The 21,521-nt window shown below is 40.2% G+C and overlaps 1 protein-coding gene across 1 annotated transcript in view; it reads left to right on the forward strand.

Moving 5' to 3' along the window:
* PKD1L3 (polycystin 1 like 3, transient receptor potential channel interacting) overlaps positions 1-21,521 on the forward strand; it is a 39,913-nt gene that overhangs the window by 2,590 nt on the left and 15,802 nt on the right. Inside the window, exons 4-24 of the mRNA XM_068693783.1 lie at positions 2,688-2,873; positions 3,239-3,349; positions 3,786-3,933; positions 5,391-5,620; positions 6,277-6,681; positions 7,764-7,862; positions 8,587-8,636; positions 9,765-9,882; positions 10,513-10,720; positions 11,430-11,550; positions 11,805-11,946; positions 12,446-12,637; positions 12,857-13,002; positions 13,807-14,001; positions 14,862-14,987; positions 16,416-16,598; positions 17,664-17,788; positions 18,563-18,689; positions 19,836-19,970; positions 20,573-20,798; positions 21,178-21,371. Of these exons, the coding sequence (XP_068549884.1) occupies positions 2,688-2,873; positions 3,239-3,349; positions 3,786-3,933; positions 5,391-5,620; positions 6,277-6,681; positions 7,764-7,862; positions 8,587-8,636; positions 9,765-9,882; positions 10,513-10,720; positions 11,430-11,550; positions 11,805-11,946; positions 12,446-12,637; positions 12,857-13,002; positions 13,807-14,001; positions 14,862-14,987; positions 16,416-16,598; positions 17,664-17,788; positions 18,563-18,689; positions 19,836-19,970; positions 20,573-20,798; positions 21,178-21,371 (3,467 nt within the window). The remainder of the gene's footprint in view (positions 1-2,687; positions 2,874-3,238; positions 3,350-3,785; positions 3,934-5,390; positions 5,621-6,276; positions 6,682-7,763; positions 7,863-8,586; positions 8,637-9,764; positions 9,883-10,512; positions 10,721-11,429; positions 11,551-11,804; positions 11,947-12,445; positions 12,638-12,856; positions 13,003-13,806; positions 14,002-14,861; positions 14,988-16,415; positions 16,599-17,663; positions 17,789-18,562; positions 18,690-19,835; positions 19,971-20,572; positions 20,799-21,177; positions 21,372-21,521) is intronic.

Raw genomic sequence — 21,521 nt, forward strand, 5'->3', positions numbered from 1 at the left:
TGTCACGGAAGCAAAAACACAGCTGGGCTTCCAGAGATAACTTTTCTAGCAGCCTGGAGCAAGCAAAAGTGAGAGCAAGTTTTTCTTGTTCAGACCCTCCTATCAGGTTTGAGGGCTTCTCCAGGACAAGGAAGCAGACAGGAGCTTGTCCCTCCTGGTGGCATTTTAGTGTTCAGACAGAAAAAGGTACAGACATCGTGTCCCTGGAACTGCAGCTTGGAACAGTCCTTGGAAGGAATGCTGGTAGCATGATCCTATCCGACACATAGATACGAGGGGAATTTGTGTTCCTCGCACTTTGCACGTAAACCAGGCATTTAAAACTGGAACTAAGGTCACAAGCACCTGAAGGCAGGTGTGGCTGTAGGCTCACTAACATAAATAGTCTGCAAATCCAGTATGCAAATCCAGGTTATCACAAGCCATAGCGGTGCTACTGCCCTGGTCCAGTCCGATACTACCTCTGACATAATTAACAAATCATTCCACAATTAGCAAAACTAACAACGACTTGATTCCTGTCCTGATCTCCTGTTCCACATCCCCCCCCTTATCCTCCTCCTCCGCTCTCCCAGTTCACTCCCATATGCCCAGCACTTTCTGCCTCTCAAAATACTTTTCCCTCCATCCCCACAGTTCTGCAGCAGCTTCAGAGCTCCAGCTGTACCTGCCGGCAGCTGAATCCCACCATGGAACAGATAAATGTTTGGTTATGATCTCTGCTCCTACTAGGGGCACTGATACAGCTCCTTCTCTTCCACTTACCTATTTTCATAAAATTTTAGGGTGTTTCGAGGTTTATCTCTATATATCAAATTTGGCTGAAGATGACAAACCTTAAAAGTGACTGGGGGAGAGGAAACTGGCAGGCAGCACGATGCCTTAAGCTTATTTTCCATGCAAAACCAGACTAACATTATTTTGCCATTACAACACGGTAGACAACTGTCTGTAAGGAAGCTACCATCTGTTACTATAGGATCTGACATAAAGCCCATTAAATTCAAAGAAGTCTGCATTCTTGAACAATGCCTGACCATCATTCCATTACCCAGGAAACTGTGAACAGATTAAAGCAATTACAGCCTTGGTTTCCTTATCTACAGCCCATATGCATTAACACACATGCATATTTCAATAATAGACTCCTCTTTTACTAGCTTTGCATGTAAGGAATTTGATCTAATATCTGAAAGAAACAGGGACATTCTTTTCATTCATTCCTCTGGGTGCTGAATGGTTGGAGGTTCGCGCAGCCTGACAGTGCTTCAGTTTGTTTCTGTAAAATGGGCACGGTGGTGTTTGTCTCCCTCACACTCAGCTACTGCAAGGCTTGGTTCACAGTGATACCGACTTCAAAACCTCACATGAAATGTACAGGTAGCTCCGAATGGGATCACTAGTTGAAGTGAACCTCTCTGATTCCTGATAATCTCGTTTACTTGATCACCTGAGATGTTTATGTGTGCAAAAACAACCAAACAAATAAGCAGACAGACAGCATTCTGCCTTCGTCCCTTCTTTGTCTCTCTGTCCTAGAATCACGTTTCTCTACTCAAGTGAAAACTTTCCTTAGTTCAGTTCACTCTTCTTAATACTTCTATCCTAGCATTTGGTGCTCCATAATTTAGGAATTTGATGCAGCAAAAATATACAGGTTGACCAGGGACTGTCCATAAGAACACAAACCCAGTTCTGGACAGTTTTACAGGTAAAAATTGCTGAGACAGCAAATACTACAACAACGCTTTATGTAAAGTAAAGAACAGATAAATGCATGAGATAATAGCCCGTATTAGAATATAACAGCAAGTTATTTTTCAAGCTTATTTAGAGAGCTCTAACGTATAAACTGATCATGTTGCTATAGCTACAGCCAGGCTTAGATTTAGCTTTAAATAACAATAGCACACAATTACTGCAGTGTGCACACATTGGCTCTGTTAATCAACGTGCTTAAGGGGAAAGATCAAAACAGCCATTGGAGGACGATGTAGTTAAAGCTGAGACAGCTGAAACAGAAACATTCTTTTGCAACACTCCCCTATGAGAACAGCCTTTTGCATACACTTCTTGGGGGTATTACATATCCTGATTACTACAGGATACCAAGAATTCTGTAAGATAATTAACTGTCCCAGATTAATCAAGGAATAAGGTGTATGCTTTTAGAGATATGACCTTACTCGTTTTAACAGTCCTGCTAAATGAAGTCAGTCGAATATTGCACAGGAACAAAGGTGTCTCTGTAGCAGAAATGGGATCAGGTCCTGTACTTAATATGCACGATCTTCTCCAGCACACTTATCTGAGGATCATGCAAATCACACACTGCCACAAGGGTTTCTGAAGTAGGAAGTAACTTTAAACCTTCCAGTACTACAGGTCAAATAAATGCTACGTGTTTCCCACAAAATATGTTTATTTTTTTTTTATTTAAAATGTTTTCTTTTACTAAAAATGTTCTCAAATTTTTGCTTAAGATGGTAAAGAGCATAAATCTATTTTTTTTGGATTTCCAAAATGGAAAAATATTTGATGCTTTGTTCATTTTTTCATTTTCAGTATTGTTTAGCTTAAAAGGAAGAAAAATAAAATAAAAATAATAATAACAAAAAGGATATGGAGAACTGTAGCAGGACTTTTCAGAAATTCAAAAAGTTAATTCTGATTTTTTCCCCCAATAGAATCTGGCCAAAGCATTGCTTGTGATAGTTCCAATGCCACTGTACAGTGTGGGTCAGGAGAAGTTATCCAAATTGGAGAGACCTTCTATGGACGGAAGACCCCTCACTACTGTGTATTGGAAACCCCTCTCCAGTATGATACAGATGAAGACTGTAGCTGGATCAGTGTCAAAGATGAAGTAGCAGGTAATATCTTATGGCATTGTTTGTCAGAGTCATATAGTTCCTGGTCCCTAAAGTATTTCATCTTGTACTTGAGTAGCTTTAGTGAATGGAACAGTATATTATTCCTAAAATAAAAAGGATCACAAAGAACTTCTGAGATGGAGGAGGGTCCCACAGGAGGCTAAATGGGAAGGAGGGAACAGTGCTAAGAAGTACCAGGCAATAAGAAATACACTAAAGACAAAGTGCTGTAGGAGTTTGTCTAGAGATCAGTGACAAAATATTGCTCCCCTCGCTGGTGTTCTTGTTTCAGTAATCACCTCTCACCTGAGCTGTTATGACAGTCAAAGACAAAAAACACAAATTCATGTAAAACTTCTTTCCAGGACAGTGTCACGGTCTTCAGGCCTGCCAGGTGGCAGCAGATGGAGCTTTCTTTGGAGACCCTTGCCCAGCTTCAGGAAGCTATTTGTCTGTTCAATACCACTGCAAGGAAGGTGAGTGGAAGAGGGCTGTCAGCACCAAAAGCCTGTTCAGCACCTTGCTGTAACATTGTGAGCATATGATTTATCTTGAAATCCCTGTTCCATCCTCAAAGAAGAATCTGGAAGAGTGGACACGACTCCAAGTATTGAAGGCACAAAAATGTAGCTTTCCTCTTAACTGACAGCTCCAGAGGGTTTTTGATAGGTCACAAAGCCAGGAAATTCAGACACATAAAACAAACAAATAAAATTATGTTCCAACATGAATCTTGACCAGTAGATATGGAGAAGAATCAGCTCCCGGTCATGCCACTAATGCACTCAAATTGGCAGCAGTCTCAGCTCTGCTTTGGAGAAGTCCTGCTCTCAACAATACATGAAAAAAAATTGAGTTATGTAAGAACCACAGACAAACAAAGGCACTGAATGCTGTCATTATGTTTTACAGGTCTGCAGCTGGTTGTAACAGATAGATGCTTTATCTTTGAAAACATCACAGTCACTCTGAACTGGCTGCTCTCCCCATACTCTGGCAACCTTTCCTGTGTCATCAGCACTGGAGACGGCCACACGGTTGATCCTTACTACCCTCAAACGTAAGATGAGTCCTTTACACATCATCAGACAAAGAGCAAATTTCACTGCTTGCATTTCATTGAATGCTTCAAGATGAGATGTAAAAAATTAATCAGACTGGTAACAGACCATACATGCGAGATACTTGGATTTTGCAGAAACTTGTTTTGAAATAAATACAAAATATTATGTCAAGCTGCCAACCACAATCTTTCTTCTGCTTATTATGACAAGTGATTCCGATTTCTTACTAATGGAATTGAATACAGATCTCTAGCACACAAAATAACTGAAAAAAATGTCAGTAATTGCCAAAGAAATAGGCAAGTGTTATTTTTTAAGAGTATTTTTAAATAGTATTTTTGATAACATTTAAAAAGAATACAATGGAATTCTGGAATTTTTCTTTTAATTGCAAAAAAATGTGTCTTTGAAAGATCAAACACTTTTCTACTTGATTTAAAAGTCAGATTTTGTATTGTCCTAGTGCTAGGAATGACATAATATGAATCTAGAAATTTATTTCTCTACTGATAGAATCCCACTTCTGCCAACTAGAAAAATAAGAGTAGAAAGAATGAAAACCAAAAAGTCATAATATACTAGAAATAGAAAACATTCCTTCAGAGGTACAGACACAAGCCTGTAGCTGTAAATAACATGAAAAAAAATCTTTAATAGAGAGCCTTTAGGTGAAATATACTTGCTAGCTTTAAGCAGAGGCTTGCTGGTTTTATGGGATGCCCTTTTACTGCACCTATGGCCAGCAGTCATGCTTATCTGTTTTCTGCATGCAGTTTGATACCCACTCTTGCAGGGACTGCTTTTTCTGTTCCTGTTTTGTCACTGCCATGTTTCTGAAATCCAGTTAGAAAGAAACATTTTACTTCATTTAAACAGAGAATGAAAAATACGCATTGTCAGGGATGACGTCTGGATTTTTTTTTTCATTCACTAGGTGCCACCATGCTAGTTCAGAGAGAATCGTGTTGGGAGTAATACCTCTTTGCCTTCCATGGTGCGTGTCACTCAGGAAGGGTATCCTTAGGTTCTTTTTACCATCTCCCGATGCTTGTTAGCAGTAATAGCAGCTACTGCAGACTTCCTTGTATCCATTCATCTCCTGCTGCTACCACTACTGAAGCTGCATCAGTCCCAGGAAGTGAAGAGACATTTTTCCAGCATGGCAGTCACACATACATAGAGAAAATAAAAGAGCAAGGTTTGAGATCTGACAAAACGCTGAGCAGCCTCAGCTTCCACTGATGTATCCTAAAGTAGGTAAATCAGGAGTGAAATAAGAAAAGAGAAATCGAGGGCACTGCTACATACTCTTGTGTGAACAGTCATGTTCATTTCCAATCTCCTGAGTGTAGCAGAGGTGATCAGGTCAGAAATTTGAGAACTGTGACCACTGTTAGCACATAAGACTTTCCAGGACAGTTTTCCACAGGCAGCTGTTCTCCTTCTGTTCTAGACTGGTCAGCAATGTCACATACAGATATTCATCTCCTGGGGAGTTCACAGTTTTCGTGGAGTGCACCACCAGCGAGTGGCACGTGACAGCACAGAGGCGGGTGATTGTTCAAGACAAGCTGGACGAACTAAGCCTTACCGGGTGCTATAGCCAGTACGAATCTGGGAACGGCTCTCCCTGCCGAACGCTCTACAGGGAGGTGTTATGGATCCAAGTTGAACTCAACGGAGGTGAGCTTCATTACTCTGCATGCTTTAAATTGTAGGCTAAATCTGATCCTACCCATGGGACAGAAGCAGGATTTTCATTACACAAAACAATCCTTCTTTTTAGTGAATTATTTTCGTCTAATCATTGTATTTCTGCAACTGAATGCTCTCGGCTCCATTGGAGGGGTTCTTTCTCAGAGGTATTTTGAACATGAACACAAACCTTTTTTCCCCCTTCACAAATCTGATGAAGCATGACCACAGCTTCAGTCATGTGAATCCACATGAAGCCAGTAGCAGTATTTATGTATTTGAAGTTAGGAATGCACAGAAATGCCCCTCTAGCAGAGGGTAAGAGGATTCCCCACTGAGCAGGTCATATTTGCTACTGTGTACTTTGTGCTCACTTCAAGCTCCTGGGATCCACATGCTTAAAAAGTGAAATTCAGAAGCATGGGTTTGAACTCTCTTGACTGCCTTAGCACTCCCTGCAGAAACGAGTCAGATTTCCATAGGGAGGCAAATGGGCACAAAGGCACCAAAAGAGACTTTATTCAAACTGCCTTGCTGCAGTACGCTTATGGCTCCTTTATAAGCACCTGAATGCTGCACAAAGCAGCTAGAAGTGGATTGCCTATTACGTAGGCTGTGAGAAACTTTGATCTGTCTTTCTGCAGGTAACGGAGTGACCTACGTTGTACTAGCAGGTAACGTGACGCTCGCTGAATCCAGTGCAAAGGAAGGAATCGTCCCGCACAATCTGACACTTGACAGTGCTGCTCAGGAGCTGCTGGGCCCTGGGATGCATTGGCTGGAAATCCGAGCATCCAGCAACACCACTGCATCAGAGATATCTGGGAGCTTTGCCGTTCACTTAATTGAGCCAGTCTCTGGTCTTCAGGCTGTGTTAGCTTCTCATGCTGTGCAGCTGGGGGAGAATCTGGAGATAAACGTCTCTGTTCCTCATGGTGCCCCAGATAAGCTGAAGTTTGAGGTGGTTGGATCTAATGAAACTCACTCTCACGAGGAAGACAGCCCTGCAGGGGAACCTCGAACATACTTCATTCCCATGCACTCTGAAGGTACAGCACGTTGACATCTCTGCTTCTGAGACACTCACAACTGAGTGGGGGAGTTCACATAAACAGGCACAGCACCCTGGGCTAGGGGACAGTAACTTACAGCTGAGTTTGATAACTTTTATAACCATTTAAACCTGTCCTGCAGAAGTGTATGAACAGCACTGGCCTTTAAGTGAGCTAAAAAAACAGAACTGGCAAATGGGTATCCATATGGAGACGGAAAGCGAGGTTTCACCCGAATTTTGCAATTAAAAAGATGTAGTGAACTAGTCATTTTTTCATGACTGTACCTGATTCAAGTACAAATGAAGACATTTTCCTGACTCACAACGCATTTTCCTCCAGTTTGTCCATACGTATAACTTTTTCAACTTTATACTCCTTTTCACACTATGGTAATAAAAAAAAACAAAAACAAAACAAAAGTTCTCAGTATGGATGACAAAGAAAAAAGGGAGCTCCATCCTCATCTGCACATCAGTCTCCAACATGTAGCTTTTGTTGGGACTTATGAATAAGCTTTTTAGCATTTTTTTTTCTTTTCATTATTAAGAATTCAAAGCCTTTAAAATATGGGATTAGGGAGACTGTCCTTAAGAGTTAATTTAGTTTCAGAAGATAAAAAAGTTTTTTCCTCTAATGAACTATTCAAATCCCATGCCAAAGCTGGAACACCAGAAGCTAATTATGATTTCATTTTATGTTTTAAGAATATTCAATATTAGAAATTGTAATGGGCCTCCCTATACCCATTTGAACATCCCTTCCCTTCAAGCAAAACAAGACAGCTGCTCTCTCAAGATGTCTAAACTCATTTGGACTCCAATACTAGCACATCTCTAGATTTCTTTGTTGTAGTATCAAAGCCAGCTGACAAAGAACAGCATTGCAAGTGCTAGAACAAGGGCAGCTGAGTAGTTAAAACCTGAGATAAACAGGAAGACCATTCCCTCAAACTCATAAAAACAAACAAACAAAACCAACCAAGAGAAAAGAATAGGATTTTCTTAATGTATTGGATTTTATGTCACAAACATGGACTGGTCTGCTGCTATTCTAAATTGGTCTTTTGTCTTCTCTAGGTACTTTCCTAGTGAAAGTGGTGGCCATGAATGCCTTCTCAAACATGAGTCTGGATATCGGGCTCATCAATGTGCTGGCAAACACTTCCCATAAAGAAGGTAATTGCATTTATCTGGCAGTGCTGGTTTTTACCATATAAATGTCTTTTTGCAATCAGAGCATTTTATGGCGTGTTTATGGTTTGCATCTAGTAATTGCTTTCTTTCCAGCAATAGTGCTGAAAACTTTTGTGGAGGCTTCTTCCCAATGAAAGCAGATTCTCTGGCTTTGAAGTGGTCATAAATTAGCATCACTCTCTCTATATTACATATTGCACATTTGCTACTTGTCCTCAAAATTAAGTAGTGAAGTTAATGTCCTGGGATGTAGCTCTAAAACTAGCAAGTATCTGCATCACAGCAATCATATAAAATGCTGTCAGTAAACACTTCTAGATGGCACATGCTTACATTTACAAAAGCAGATTTTACCATGAATAAACTGACTTTAGTACTGAGACTTTTCCAGTACTTTCCCTCATTTTTTCTGTGTACATCAACTGAACTTCTTAACTTCTGTGAACTGATTTTGATTTACACCATTATGTTTGAAGAATTACAATGATCTTATTTATAGTATTTATAGTGACAGTTTGTTACAGTTTTACCTCCTGAAAATACATTGTTTATCACAATTCAGGAGTCTGAGTCTTACAGCCGAATCTTTCAGAGTGCCTGTAGCCAAATATTTAAGGTAAATTCACTGAGGACTGTCTGAAAGCTTTACAGGTAGCAATAAAATATTCTTTTTTTGTTTTGTTTTGTTTTGTTCTGTATTGAACAGATTCTGCTAAGGAAAAAGGCAGCTCCAAAACAAATACCCAAAAGACAAACGTAAGTTCTATTTAAAGATCTTTCTTTAAAATTGACATGCTTAGAAATTCCTCTCGCTAGTAAAAGTGCTGCAGAAGATATTAAAAAGAGGTATTAGCAACATATTAGATTATGGACTAGATTTTCTGTGCCCCGAATAGTTTAACATAGAATCTACACCAAGCATCTCCAAGACAAATGTGTTCGCAGGCATTCAACCTACAGCTCGTAAAAGCCTGCAAATAACAATTCCAATATTAGAGAAAATGAACTTTTCACTGTGATCCAGTTTTGGAAGTTGAAATGTGATTAGATAAATTTTAAAATTATCTATGTGACTAAGGTGAACTTTCCTTTGAGGGGCTATCTTGCAAGCAGAGTTTAATACCTTTTTATATTATTTCCAAGTGTTTTCTGCTTCTGTATTGGGATGTTTAAGTTACTTTGTGAAAAAGAAATTTCCAGCTCATGGCAAGCTGAGAAACTAATGATACACTAATTGCCAGCAGCTGCACAAAGTTAAATCGAGAATTGCTAGATATAACATTTTGTTATCATCTTAAAGATCGAGTTTTTAACTATAACCCTAGCAGACAGACTTCTGCTATGGGAGACGCTGCTTCACAAGGAGGCATCATGCTTTACAGATCGGCTGTAAGAATATATTGCACCAGAGGAATATTTAAAAGTAAGTTTATCACAGTTTGTTGCACAGAAAGACAAATTCAGCTACTTTCTTATTCTCTTTAACTACAGCTGTAATGTATCCAGTTCTGATAGAAAAGAGATGTACCAGAAAACATACTACAAGACAAATGATTGTCCAAGGCTTAAAAGTCTTGGTCCAAAAAAGGAAAAGTAATGGAAATTAGTTTCCTAAGTACTTGGATTAATTTTTAAAGTAGGAGCTGGGCTCCTAAACGGGTGTGAGTTTGGGAGTATCTTGCCACGCATCATTTCTCTGTGTTATGTGTTTCTATTCCCGTAGCTTCTACTCCCATACAAACACTGCTTAGGGAAAGATCGTCTAAACTACAGATCTGCATCTGGGGTCTAACCTTACACACATTTTTCATTTCTATATGAAACAAGATATGTACGTGTTTATACATGCTACTCTCCTAACTGGTACATTTCCTTATTATTTAGGATCACAAAAGAAAAAACAAAATATATATTAAACCGAGTCGCCATGTGGATCCTTTCACAACCGTTACTCTTGGCTGGCCAGATAACAGCGCTAATTCTACTTTCCTCTGGTCCTGTGGTATGTGCGTTTCCTGAAGCTTTTCCACCAATTTCTATTTCATCAGCATCAAACTCATTGTCATGTTAGACCAAGCTGTGAAAATCTGACTAGGGGACGGTTTAGTCCCCTGCCTGGTTTTATAAAAGTTTTCCACTCACTGTATATGAAGAACATCCCTCTGCCTTATTCTGGTTTTAACACCCACCTAGCCATGGTCTGTAATAATGCACAGTACACAGTTCTGTCTTTTCCCAAAGGCAGCTCCTAGGTTTTAGTTTTCAAGATCTGTCCATACTAAGCCTTTACCCTCCCCCAGTGAAGACCTAATTGCAAGTGACTTACATAGTTAGGCATTTTAAAGGTATGTGTCAATAAAATTGCAGTAATTAGCATCAAACCTAATGCAAGAATATTTATGGCTGAAAACAGGACTGAGATTCAGAACATCTGTGTCCCGTCCTCCTATTTATCCCTGACCTCATATATTATTTTGAAGAAATCAGTTTGAACTCTGGTTACCCACCCTGTAAATTGGGTTAAGGAAACTCGTTTACTTTATAAAGCTCTTTGGAGCTGCTGCCAGGCAAGTCCTTTATGAGGGACATGGGATGCTACAATTATTCTAATTATAAAAGAAATTTCATGCAGGAGCTTGCTGGCCTGAGTGGAATGAATGCGTGCAGCACCAGATAATCTTAACCAACCAACGAGAGGTGCAGATCCCACCTTCTTGCCTTCCTCCTCCGAAGTCAGCAGTGACTGTGAAGGTTACAGTCCAAAACCGTGGGAATGAAGAGAAACAGGATGAGCAATGTCTCTATGTGACTGCAAAACAAGAACTACAGCTAGAAATCAGGTCTGTTTTCAAACCTTGGTGTTCACTATTTAATATTACTACTACACAAATCTAGGGCAAGGCCACAATTATCATTAATAATAATAGTAGTAATAGTTTACTAATTGTTGTAAATCCATTTATTTATTACCATCAAAGGAATTAAAGACAATGGGTCTTGCAGCATTTTCCAGTTCACATTTCTGAACATAATCCTTTTATAAATTGCGTAATATTTTTCCCAAAACCACTTAGGCATTTTGACTCCCACTACCTCCTTTCAGTGCTGGAGATTTCCATATGCAAACCTCATTGAAATGACGGGAATAAAAGTTGTAAGATATGTCTGAAATTCCTACTAGACACCCAGATACACATTACTGCTTTACAAATCTGGTTCTCGGGAAGCTGGAACATCACCGGCACTTCGATGGTCTGTTAATATAATAATTTTAGGAGATTAGGTAGGCTTCACTTGAGAGCCTGAATGAGTTTTTGAACATAAATAGCGTCTATATTCTGCGCCTTAGTCATTGTTGAAAATGGAGATGAAGGTTCCTAAACCTCTTGCTTTAAAATGGAGTATTTCACTATTTGTGAGTCATATCACCTGGACATATATCACAGGACTTTTGCAGATTTTCATTAAACAAGATTAAAACAACCAACATCAAGGATTATGACATCTCACAGAGTTACTGCCTGTCACCACTGTCTTACTTCCTTACAGGTGTGAGGCAAACTGCAAGCCAGTGAACACTAGCGAGGAAGTTGTTTTGAGTGTCTCTGGACAGAAGGACTCCCAGGCCATTTCGTATAACTGGTACTTGGATAACACATTCCAAGACAAGGTGAGAGCATCAGATTTGTCAGAAATACTGCACACACAAAAAATAAACATCTATCGTGAGGGAAAGCCATGTGGTCTCAGAGGGGGCACATGGGGGGCTTTGGAAACTGATTGAGCATTGAGGTATGGGGGAGCTACATTTGAGAGTGGTTATAATGGAGCGCACCAAATTGCCACTCTGCTTCTGATAAATTGCAACAGAAATCACAGCAAAGAGCGTCTACTGTCATGTTTTCTTTTCTGTCTGATTTCCAGTCTGTGCCCCTCCCTCCAGCCTGTAGCCTGACTGGTTTCCGGCAGGACTCTTTGAATTTGCTTCAAAGCAATGCATCCATGTTGATAATGAACAGCTCCTTCTTGCAGACACACGGAGAAGCTTTTCAGATTAAAGTAACAGGTAGGGGCAAGCAGGGTTTTTTAGACTCCTTTGAGATAGCCTCTACCATCCTGACATCATACTGACGTTATATGCACAGAGCCTCGCTGACAAGCAAGAAGTTAAATTATTCCACAAGTTGAGAGCTGTTACTTTACATATGTGTCCTCTGAAATAATTAAGAACTATCTTTGTTCTGGGCTGTTGCACAACAGGACAAATTCAGTTATCTGACTCCAAGCTGTTAATGACTTTGTTAAGGCTCATTTGGCAATGATGTTATATTAAATACCTGATTAAATGACCCAGCTTTGCTTCACTATGCAAACACTACCACATTTTTAATACTTCTTTTCCTCTTACGGCTTAATCAGTAGTGGGATTTCCCTTCTGATTAGGTACACAGTGATGCTTCTGGTGCCTGAACAAACCACATCACTGCTAGAATAGGTTAGAGTAATGTCTGCAGCTCACTGCTGCTGTGGCATGATCACTGACGTTCTGCTCCCTCCACTCCCAGCAGTGACTCAGCATGGCTACGGGGAGGACACCTACCTCGTGAGCACAGTGCCTCCGCCCCAGGTCCCCAGCTGCACTGTGTCTCCCAGAGAGGGATCCGTGCTCGCTGCTTTCACAGTCTCCTGCAGCCCTCCATGCTCAGTGGATTCATGCCAATCTCGGCAGCTCACATACTGCTTCTACCTGAACTCAAGTAAGTCCTGAGATGGATGGTTTGGCTGCTTCCCCATGTTTCTGACAAGCACTTTTACTGATGCCACCAAGAGCAAAGGCACAGCCTGCTTCTGCTCCTCAGAGAGTCTAAACATGAGTCAATCAGGCCTGCACAGAGCAAGCCTTCAGCCCTCTCTTCTCAGAGAACAGGAGGTGTCTGTGTGATGTCTGGTAGGTAATCCCATCTTTCCTATTTCAGATTCTCTCTTGCACTGTGGCCCAGATCCTGAGCTCTTCCCAGTTTATCTTCCACTTGGAGAAGAGGAAAATAATTTCATTTTACACGTGACAATTACCATTAGCAACAACTTTGGCGATACAGTTCAAACTAATGCTTCAGTGAAGGTACACAATACAAGTTCTCTCAAGTTGATATTTAATCTGTGATTCACTTTTGGAACTTCTTCCCATTTTGTACTTACTACATGCCTGTGACTGTGCAATGATCATTTCTGTATCTAGCAGAGACTAATCTCTGTGGACTCAAAATAGTCAGAAGGCACTTCTGTTTTTGTTCTAGGACAGGATTTTAAAAGATGACCTACGTGGACATTGGGTAGCGAGTCTGGAGTTACTCTCTGTAGGGCCCTGAAAACTCCTGCTTTTGTGCCAGTAGAGATCCTTATCAGGCCACTAAAACTCCATGTGTTTCTCCATGCCTCACACTCAGCAGAGCTGCTTGTCAGTGTGCTTTTTTGTGCAATGCACAGGGTGAGGCTTGGAAAACTTGGGGTTGAATTAGAGTCTGCTTCTTCTTCTGCACAAATTTCTCAGCCAAGTGGGTGTCAGATGTCTTAAAAAGAAAGTAGTTTTTCACAGATTGAGATGGAATTGGGCTCTTTTCTTACATTTGGGCATTTCTAAAGATGGCCCATAGGATCTTAGAAAGCAAACATCATTCTAAAGGGTGGTAACAGCAGCACGAGTCTGTTCCAGCTGTACAAGTCAATGACTCCAGTACTTAGTCAGGAGACCCAAGAGGATGGCAGAACTGCCTGGAGAATTTAACTGAAAATAAAACATGAAAAAATGGTAACAGAGTTTTCTGTCTGCTCCAGCTAGGCTGCCAATGAGATAACTGTGGGAACTGTTCAAAGATAACTATAACAGTGTTAGCAAAGTTAAGAGCATTTCTGATTTCTTTACCAGGTTGGACACACAGATATGATCGATGGGAACCTGAACCTACAGGCCATTGTATCTGAGAAGGCAAACAGCATCCTAAAAGATGGGAACAACAGCATGAGTCTTTTCCAGCTGTTTAAGTCAGTAACCTCAGTCCTTAATCACGAGACTCAAGAGGAAAACTTTAACATATCTTTACAGACGGACACACGAAAAGAGGTCAGCCAGACACTTGTTTTCTTGCAGTACAATGCGATATAATTGACTCTTTGTATTCTTTGGCAGCTCTTAAGTAATAAAAAGCTCATATATCACCTCCTCAAATCAATGGAGATTTCAAGTTTCTGGTATCCGCCTCCGCGTTTGGCACAGGTTTCAGCTATTTTGTACTACTTGCCCAAGCAAAAAATAAATAAATAAAAAATATCATCTATGAGAAAAGTAATTCATTCTAAATTGTTAATGCAATAATTTAAACTAATTTGGATGGTCATTTTAAGCTTAGAGGTAACCCGATTTTGCACAAAATTTAAATGTTAATAAAATTGCCTCTCCTGCAGGAGAAATATCCTGTCAAAATTTCCCTAAGAGTAGTAGATGGCAGGTAATTTTAGTTTGTTTCTTTCAGCTACAAGCTTGTTTCACTTTTAAGCTTATATTTGTACAGTGCTTTGCATGCCTCAGATGTAAAGATCTAGAGAAATGCCATATAATCCTTCAATTGTGATTCATTATTTGACTAACATCAATTATACACGGCTTTACTTTCTCTGGAAGTGGCATTTACATAATAATTCACAGACATTAGTACAAAGTCTAAGAAGTAACTCCCCTTGCTATTAATGGATGTTAAGTGTATAAATTCTCTGTGTTGGGAGGTAACAAAACTCATGTGATTACACACTTATTAAGGCAAGTGGCATCTTGTCAGGAGACCTAATATCAGTTCAAATGATCCTTGTTGTGGAGCTTTATTCTGCCACAGTTTCCAGCAAGCCTGGCTGTCAATATAAAGCACTACTTGCTTAGTCTTCATTAGCATCTTATTCCTTTGCCTAATTATCCCTTTCCATCCCAAGCTCCGAGGGCTGATGCTGACAACTCTCTCTGCTGTTAACGTAACATCAGTGCAGACTGCTCTTCAGATGTCAGAAGTGTTGAAAGAAATCACTCACAGGAGTGAGGAGCTGTCTGCCTCTGCACAGGTAAGAAGCATCTCACCTTCTGTCTCCTTACACCAACAGTACAGACACTGTTGCACCTCACTAACCTTGGAAGAGTTTCAGTGCCTTACAGGTACCTGTTCTTTGCTCTTTTTTTTTTTTTTTTTGACGGTACCAGCATGTATGCCTCGACCAGAAGGAATGCATTTTGCTGTTTTGAGTAAACAAATGTGGACCCACAGGGGTTGTCTCAACAGCTGCCACAATCCAGGGGATAGAAGTGGCTGGCCAGTTACATTCTGTGATACATCTTTAGGGTGAAAACCTTAACTTTTAGCAGAAGACATGCTAGGATGTATATTTTGTCTTCTAAAGCATTCTTAGAATCCTGAAGAAGAAGAACCTGGGAGGTTTTTTTTTGTTTTGTTTTTTTCCTAGAAATTTGCTGAGATCCTTTGGTCCCTGATCTGTGCAGTGTCACAAAATGCACATAAACAAGCTGCCAATGAGGCAGGAACAAAACGGTACCTAAAGGAATCAGGCACAAATGTTCAGATTGCCCTTGCAGAAGTATTTATTGAATCTTATCTGGCAATATGACACCGTTAGTAGATGATGCTATTTATGTGTAAGGAGTGAGCACATGGGAGGACAGAACAAACTGTCACTGGGGAAGATTCACAAATACACTGGCAACAAGAAGAGCTGTCGTGAATTCTGATGTATTGCACAGTTGCAGCCAGACAATGGCTTGGGAGCATGTCAGCAGTATGTGGTTAACTTTGGTGAGACAAGAGCATAGCTCAGTTTCAGCACTCACTCCATGCGAGGCTGCTAAGCACTTGCAGACTGTGGGAATGGACACGTCCAAGCTTGCAATGATTGCATTTGGCTTCCTCACCCTGGGCTAAGTGCTGGCCAGTGTTTTCACAACCAATCGTCAGTCAGGGGCTGTGTTTTGGCACAAAATAAATACTGTAAGACTCATTCTTTGGCATTTCACACAGCCCAAGGTCAAAGGTGTCACTTGCTGGTAATCCAATAGGTTTTATGGAAGCTAAGATTGAAATGTACGTGCAGTTGACAATAGGGCTAGATCTTTGGAGTCACCACATGAAAGTACAACCTGATTTACTGTGTCATTGTGCATCTAAACTCTTCCCTGTCTCTGTGTTTGACAGACATATTTTCTTCAGATGTTATCCATCTTTTCTACAGATTGAATCTGTGGAAGCATGCTGCATTTTTCACGTTAGCTGTGTTACATGTTAGTATGCCATCTAGTACATCGTCATTATTGGTGTTTCAGGTATTACCCCAGCACAAATTATTACAGCAGAACAGGTATAGCCACAAACAGTCCCACGGGATTACTTACATTGCAATACTCAGTAAAAGCCTCAATGACACGTCACTTCTGTCATCTGTAGTACCAAAACATTGAAACTTCTCCCTTTATTTCCCCTGCAGGTAGAAGCTAGCAACACACTAAAAGATGTAAGTGCTTCCTTGCTCACTGTAAACACAGAGGACAGTAGAGATGATCAGAAGCTAAAGGATGCAGCCACCTACCTATTTAACGCAGTGAGCAATGTCCTACAAGCTTCCATACACACCAGAGCTGTGAACACTTCAGTGCCAGAGGCAGAACAGGTAATTTTGGTTTGGTCCAGTTTGTAGGGTCCTGTAGCAGAATATTTACTTACTTTAGAAGGTTTTTAAGAGTTTTGCTGCTTCATATTTTTCAGTTGGCACTGGGTAGGGTTTATTACGACGACATGGTGGACTGGAATATCAAAGTAAACTTCTCCCCAGTTGGACCTGTTAGAACAGTCTGCTAATGGGAATGATAGGAGCCTCTTAAACTTTGTTACATTTAAAGCTGAACAGGACAGAGCACTGGAGAACACAGGATCAGTGTAAGACCTTTAACAGAGGACAAGCAGACTGACTGCAATAAGATTTTTTTTTCTAGATTTGATTCTTTTCCCTCCTTTTGCCCCACAATTCAAGGAAGCCACAGCTATTCTGTATTTGTGATTGGCTCCACTACTTCAAAGCTGGAATCAGCTCTGGTTGCTGCTTACACTTCTTCAGAAAGTCCACTCCGATTTTCTATTCAGAATTATGCAACATGTTTATTTTGTCCTAGCCCTTCCTATTTATATGTAAACCGCCACAGTTGCCTTTGTGTGCTTCCTGGACTGAATATACTTTAGGTTTCATCACTGCAAGAGAGAAGGGCATGATATAAATCTAACCCGAGTGAAAAGGTTATGAACTGTTCAAACTCCCCCAACATAACACACTAATAACACCTAACTAATAGGTAATTAGGGCTTGTTTTTCAAGTGACTAAACACTAAAATGTGCGATGAAAGAGCATTAATGTACACAAGTGCACAAACATCTTGCATGAAACTGATGCAATTTTTGTAGTCCTTCAAACTTCAATTTGTAGAAATTCTAAATATTAGAATTCCATTTACTGTAAGATATTTGTTTGCTGTATGCAGTGTTTTCTTGAGAATTACAGAAGTTGAATTGCTGACAAGAATAATTGTATCTGAGATTAAGAAGCTCATCACCAAGTTTGCCAGCTTTATAAGACACGGTAAAACCGGTATTTCCTCATAAAAAGAAGTAAGGGCAAATAACATCCAAGTTGCTGATTCTGAGCAGCGGTGTTACAAGTCCCCTCCTCTAATCCTTTTCCAGAGTTCAGTGTCACACCAGCTCCTGAACACAGTTGAAAATCTACAGAGCGCCCTTCTGTTTGGGAAGGAACCGGACGATGAACCCATGGTCCTTACCACTCATACTGCCACCATGTATATAAACAGGTAACTGTAACAACACCTCCTAAATCCTGATAGTTACCCAATTTTTCCCCGAATATCCATTACATTATCCTTCAATGAAACCACCTAACAAAATATTATAGCATAACGACAGCTTCAACAGTGTGATGAGGCTGCCATTGCTGACTGATAGGAAGAACAGCTTGGACCCCAATTAACTTCAGTAAACCAGCTTAGAAATTCTCATGCTGTGCCTTCTTTGACCAAGGGACAAACTACTGCTACCTCCTAGGTCAGGCAGTAGCTGCTTACCTTTGAAAGTCTGTGGAAATCTCAGTTAAGTTCTTTTCTTCTTTTCCATGTTGCCAATAATGACATGTTATACAGAACTGTAACCAGCCTGGCAGGAACAAATCCAATCACGAGGAGCCTGATAAGCATTCTCCATTGCCTATAATTATCCCCAAATTGTTCCTTGAGAGCCTGTTTTTCGTCCACATTTAACTCTGCGTAAAAATCAAGAGCATGTTCACACAAAGACCAGGTGTATCTTTTGCATAAGTACACCTAAGTGTGTACACCTCCGCATCCAGATATGCCAATTCCACCCCTTTTTGGAGTGATATACGGTAGTGTTACGTGCAGTACAACATCAGGGAAAATGCACTAAGTAGTTACTGGCTGAGTTAGAAACAGTTTTCCTGGTATGTTATACTAATGAAGTGAGAAAAGTTTTTTCTAGATATGAAATCCATACATGATTTTTTTTTCTTGCATTCTGTTCTGCTTGTGTTCAACCCTAACTGGACTGGACAGATTACAGACAGAAAGCCTGGATGGTACAGCCATTAATATCTCCAATTCCAGCTCTGCCAGCTTTGTTCTTCCAACAGCTTCCTCTCTCAGTGTTTCAGGAATTGATGATGAAACAGTGGATATAAGGGCAAGTAAACAGCTTTTATCTGACTCAATCTGATCTACAACTTACTTTCTTGGTCTAGTGGTTTTAGACTCCTTTTACAGTGAGCATACAAGTACACAAATCATCCCTCCAGTCATAACAAGGAAATTATTTGAAATATTTTTCTTGTCAAAGAAGCCTTCTCTTATCTTAATTGCATGAAGTTGGTTGAACAAGCTGAGGAGGACTGAAAGCTTAAACTCCCCATCCCATTATCCCCTCACATACACTCCTGATTCCTACCTGGATGCTTAGAGAAGGTGATAGAATCAATGCTGCATACTTATGTGCTCTCTTTGTTTACAACCAGTGCTCTGAGGAGGATGCAACAGCTCAGAGTCAATATCACCATTAAAACCAACAGGCAGCTATCCTCTTTCATCCCAGGTAGAAACAAACGAGTCTGAGGCACTCAGACCCTGCAGGAGACGAGGTCTGCGCATGTACTGATGATAGCACATCCCTGATCTGAAATAGGAGACTTTTCTTTCTTTTTTTTTTTTCCCCTCAGAACAAGAGATTGCATATTATTGTGATGTTTTTCTAATAGATTTTCTAAAGACCTCTGATTGATTTGACACTCTGAGGACACTCCTACAATACCTGTAAAACATACACTTTTCTCATTCTGTCTTTTGCATCTCTGTTTAAACATGTCCAGAACCCCCTTATATCAGTGGAATACTGAAAGTGTCTTACCTGAGCATTAGGAGAGGCTCCTGAATCCTCTCATTGAGATGATGACTCTGACACACTCTTTTGTGCATTGCTGTCACAGGAGAAGTAGATTTCTTGTTCCTAATGCCAAGAGGAGTGCCACAGCTCTCACAGAATTACTTTCAAAGAGGCTTATGCAATTGCATTTTGATATCTGGTATCTAAAAGACAAGATGGTCACAGTGAATGGAAACCCATAAATATTTTTGTACACATTTCATAATCCAAATCACTTTCAAGGTTTTTGTCTGGCCTATCACAGAGCTAAGGCAGGTATTTAAATCTGGATGCAGGCTTCTTTTGAGTCTGTTTGGGTCTGAGTTCAAGCCACCTTTTTTCAGCAATTTAGACTTTGAATATAATGAAATATTACCAATAGCTCAAAGCTGATTCTTAATGTCTTGCTAATAGATGGTGAGCTTTGCCGTGAATCCCTTTTTCTCCAGCGACTCCAGTTTTGACATCAGTGGAACAGTGGGAGGTTTAAGCCTTACTGGTCTGGATGGCTTGATCATACCAGTCAGCAATCTCAAAGAAAACATTGAGGTAAACCCACTGGTTTCTATCCCTATTCCTCTTTTCTCTTTTTCCATTTACAGTCATTTGTGCTACCATCCTCTATAAACTGTGACACTGTGTTTGCTACAACATATCATGGGATGAAGGGTGCCTGCATTCGTGATGGAGGGATTTGTGTGATTTAAAGAATAAAATAACAAAATGGGTCAGGAAAAATTACTCCAGATTACAGTCATCCCAAAACACAATGTCATGGATGTCAACATCCAACAAGGCAGTGCACACATATTACTCCTGTTTGGGCTTCCTAGCCCATGTATAAGCTGACATTTAAATAGTTCAGATATGCAATTCATGTAGCCAGCATTTCAGTTGTAACCTCAGCTGTCACTTACAAAATGCACCAAGGATCACAGATCTTGCGACGAACCTATGTGAATTTGAAAGGGACTTTTTCAGAGGTTAGCTGACAGTATCAAGACAATCACTTTGAAGACCGTATTTCTGTTGGCCATACTTTCCTCATGTTATTAAAAAAGATTTTCTAGTGTGTGTCTGTATTGTGCTTATAGATAAAAATAAAACGTGCTTTGCTGTATTTGAAGCTATGTCTTTCTGTTTAAAACCAGATCATGTTACCAAGGCATTCTGCAACTCAGGAAGATAGGATTCTGTTGAATCTGGGCAATTTTAGCGCTTTCCAAGTCAACGTCACCTCAGAAAACACATCTGTAGTGATTTACCTGGAATGTGAAGAAGACATTCCATTAATACTTTACTCAGGGTATGGTTATCGCCCTAATGAAACTAATTATGACCTGAAAAATCATCTGTTCTGTAAGAAAACTACTGGAGGTAAGACAACTTGCTAGTGACCCATAGCTTGGGTATTATGGGCTTGTGTAACCAAGACAGAGCTCTGTGAGTGGTCACTACCCATGGCAAGTTAAGAGCACCCGGCATGGACAACGTGGAGAGCTCATCCACAGCTTTACAGTGTCAGCACAGCTATTTAATTGCAGAATGAGCCCCAGCCATAAGTTCAGACATCTATCTTGAAAGAAAGGTCTCAAAGGAGTTCCAATCTCATGCTACGGGAACAAAGAGTGGGATGCTTTGAACAGTGAACTGCTAGGGATTATTTGATACCTGTTTCTTTCATCTTGTTCTGTTTATTATATGCAACACAGCTGTATTCTGAATTAACATTGAAACTAAAATATTTATGTTCAAGGTGAGACAAACACCTGGGTTCTAAGCCCAGCAGAACTCATTTTTGGAGAGGGAACTTACTACTTCACGGTTTTACAAGATATGGGAGTGGATTCCACAGCCCATGACAAGTTAACGATAGCTGTTACTTGCTTCGCATCCCACTGTGTGTTTTGGGATGAGCACCAGGGGAACTGGAACAGCTATGGATGTCAGGTAAGCAGAGAGAAACACAGCAATGCTTATATTATATTTACTTCAAAGCCAGCCCTTATAACCCTCATCTTAGAGTAAAATGATGGCATTGAACTCACACCATAAAATTACATCATTTTGAGATGTTTTAATAAAATCAAGAAGTGAAGG

The sequence above is a fragment of the Anas acuta genome, chromosome 10, assembly GCF_963932015.1.
Source record: "Anas acuta chromosome 10, bAnaAcu1.1, whole genome shotgun sequence".
Taxonomy (NCBI): domain Eukaryota; kingdom Metazoa; phylum Chordata; class Aves; order Anseriformes; family Anatidae; genus Anas; species Anas acuta.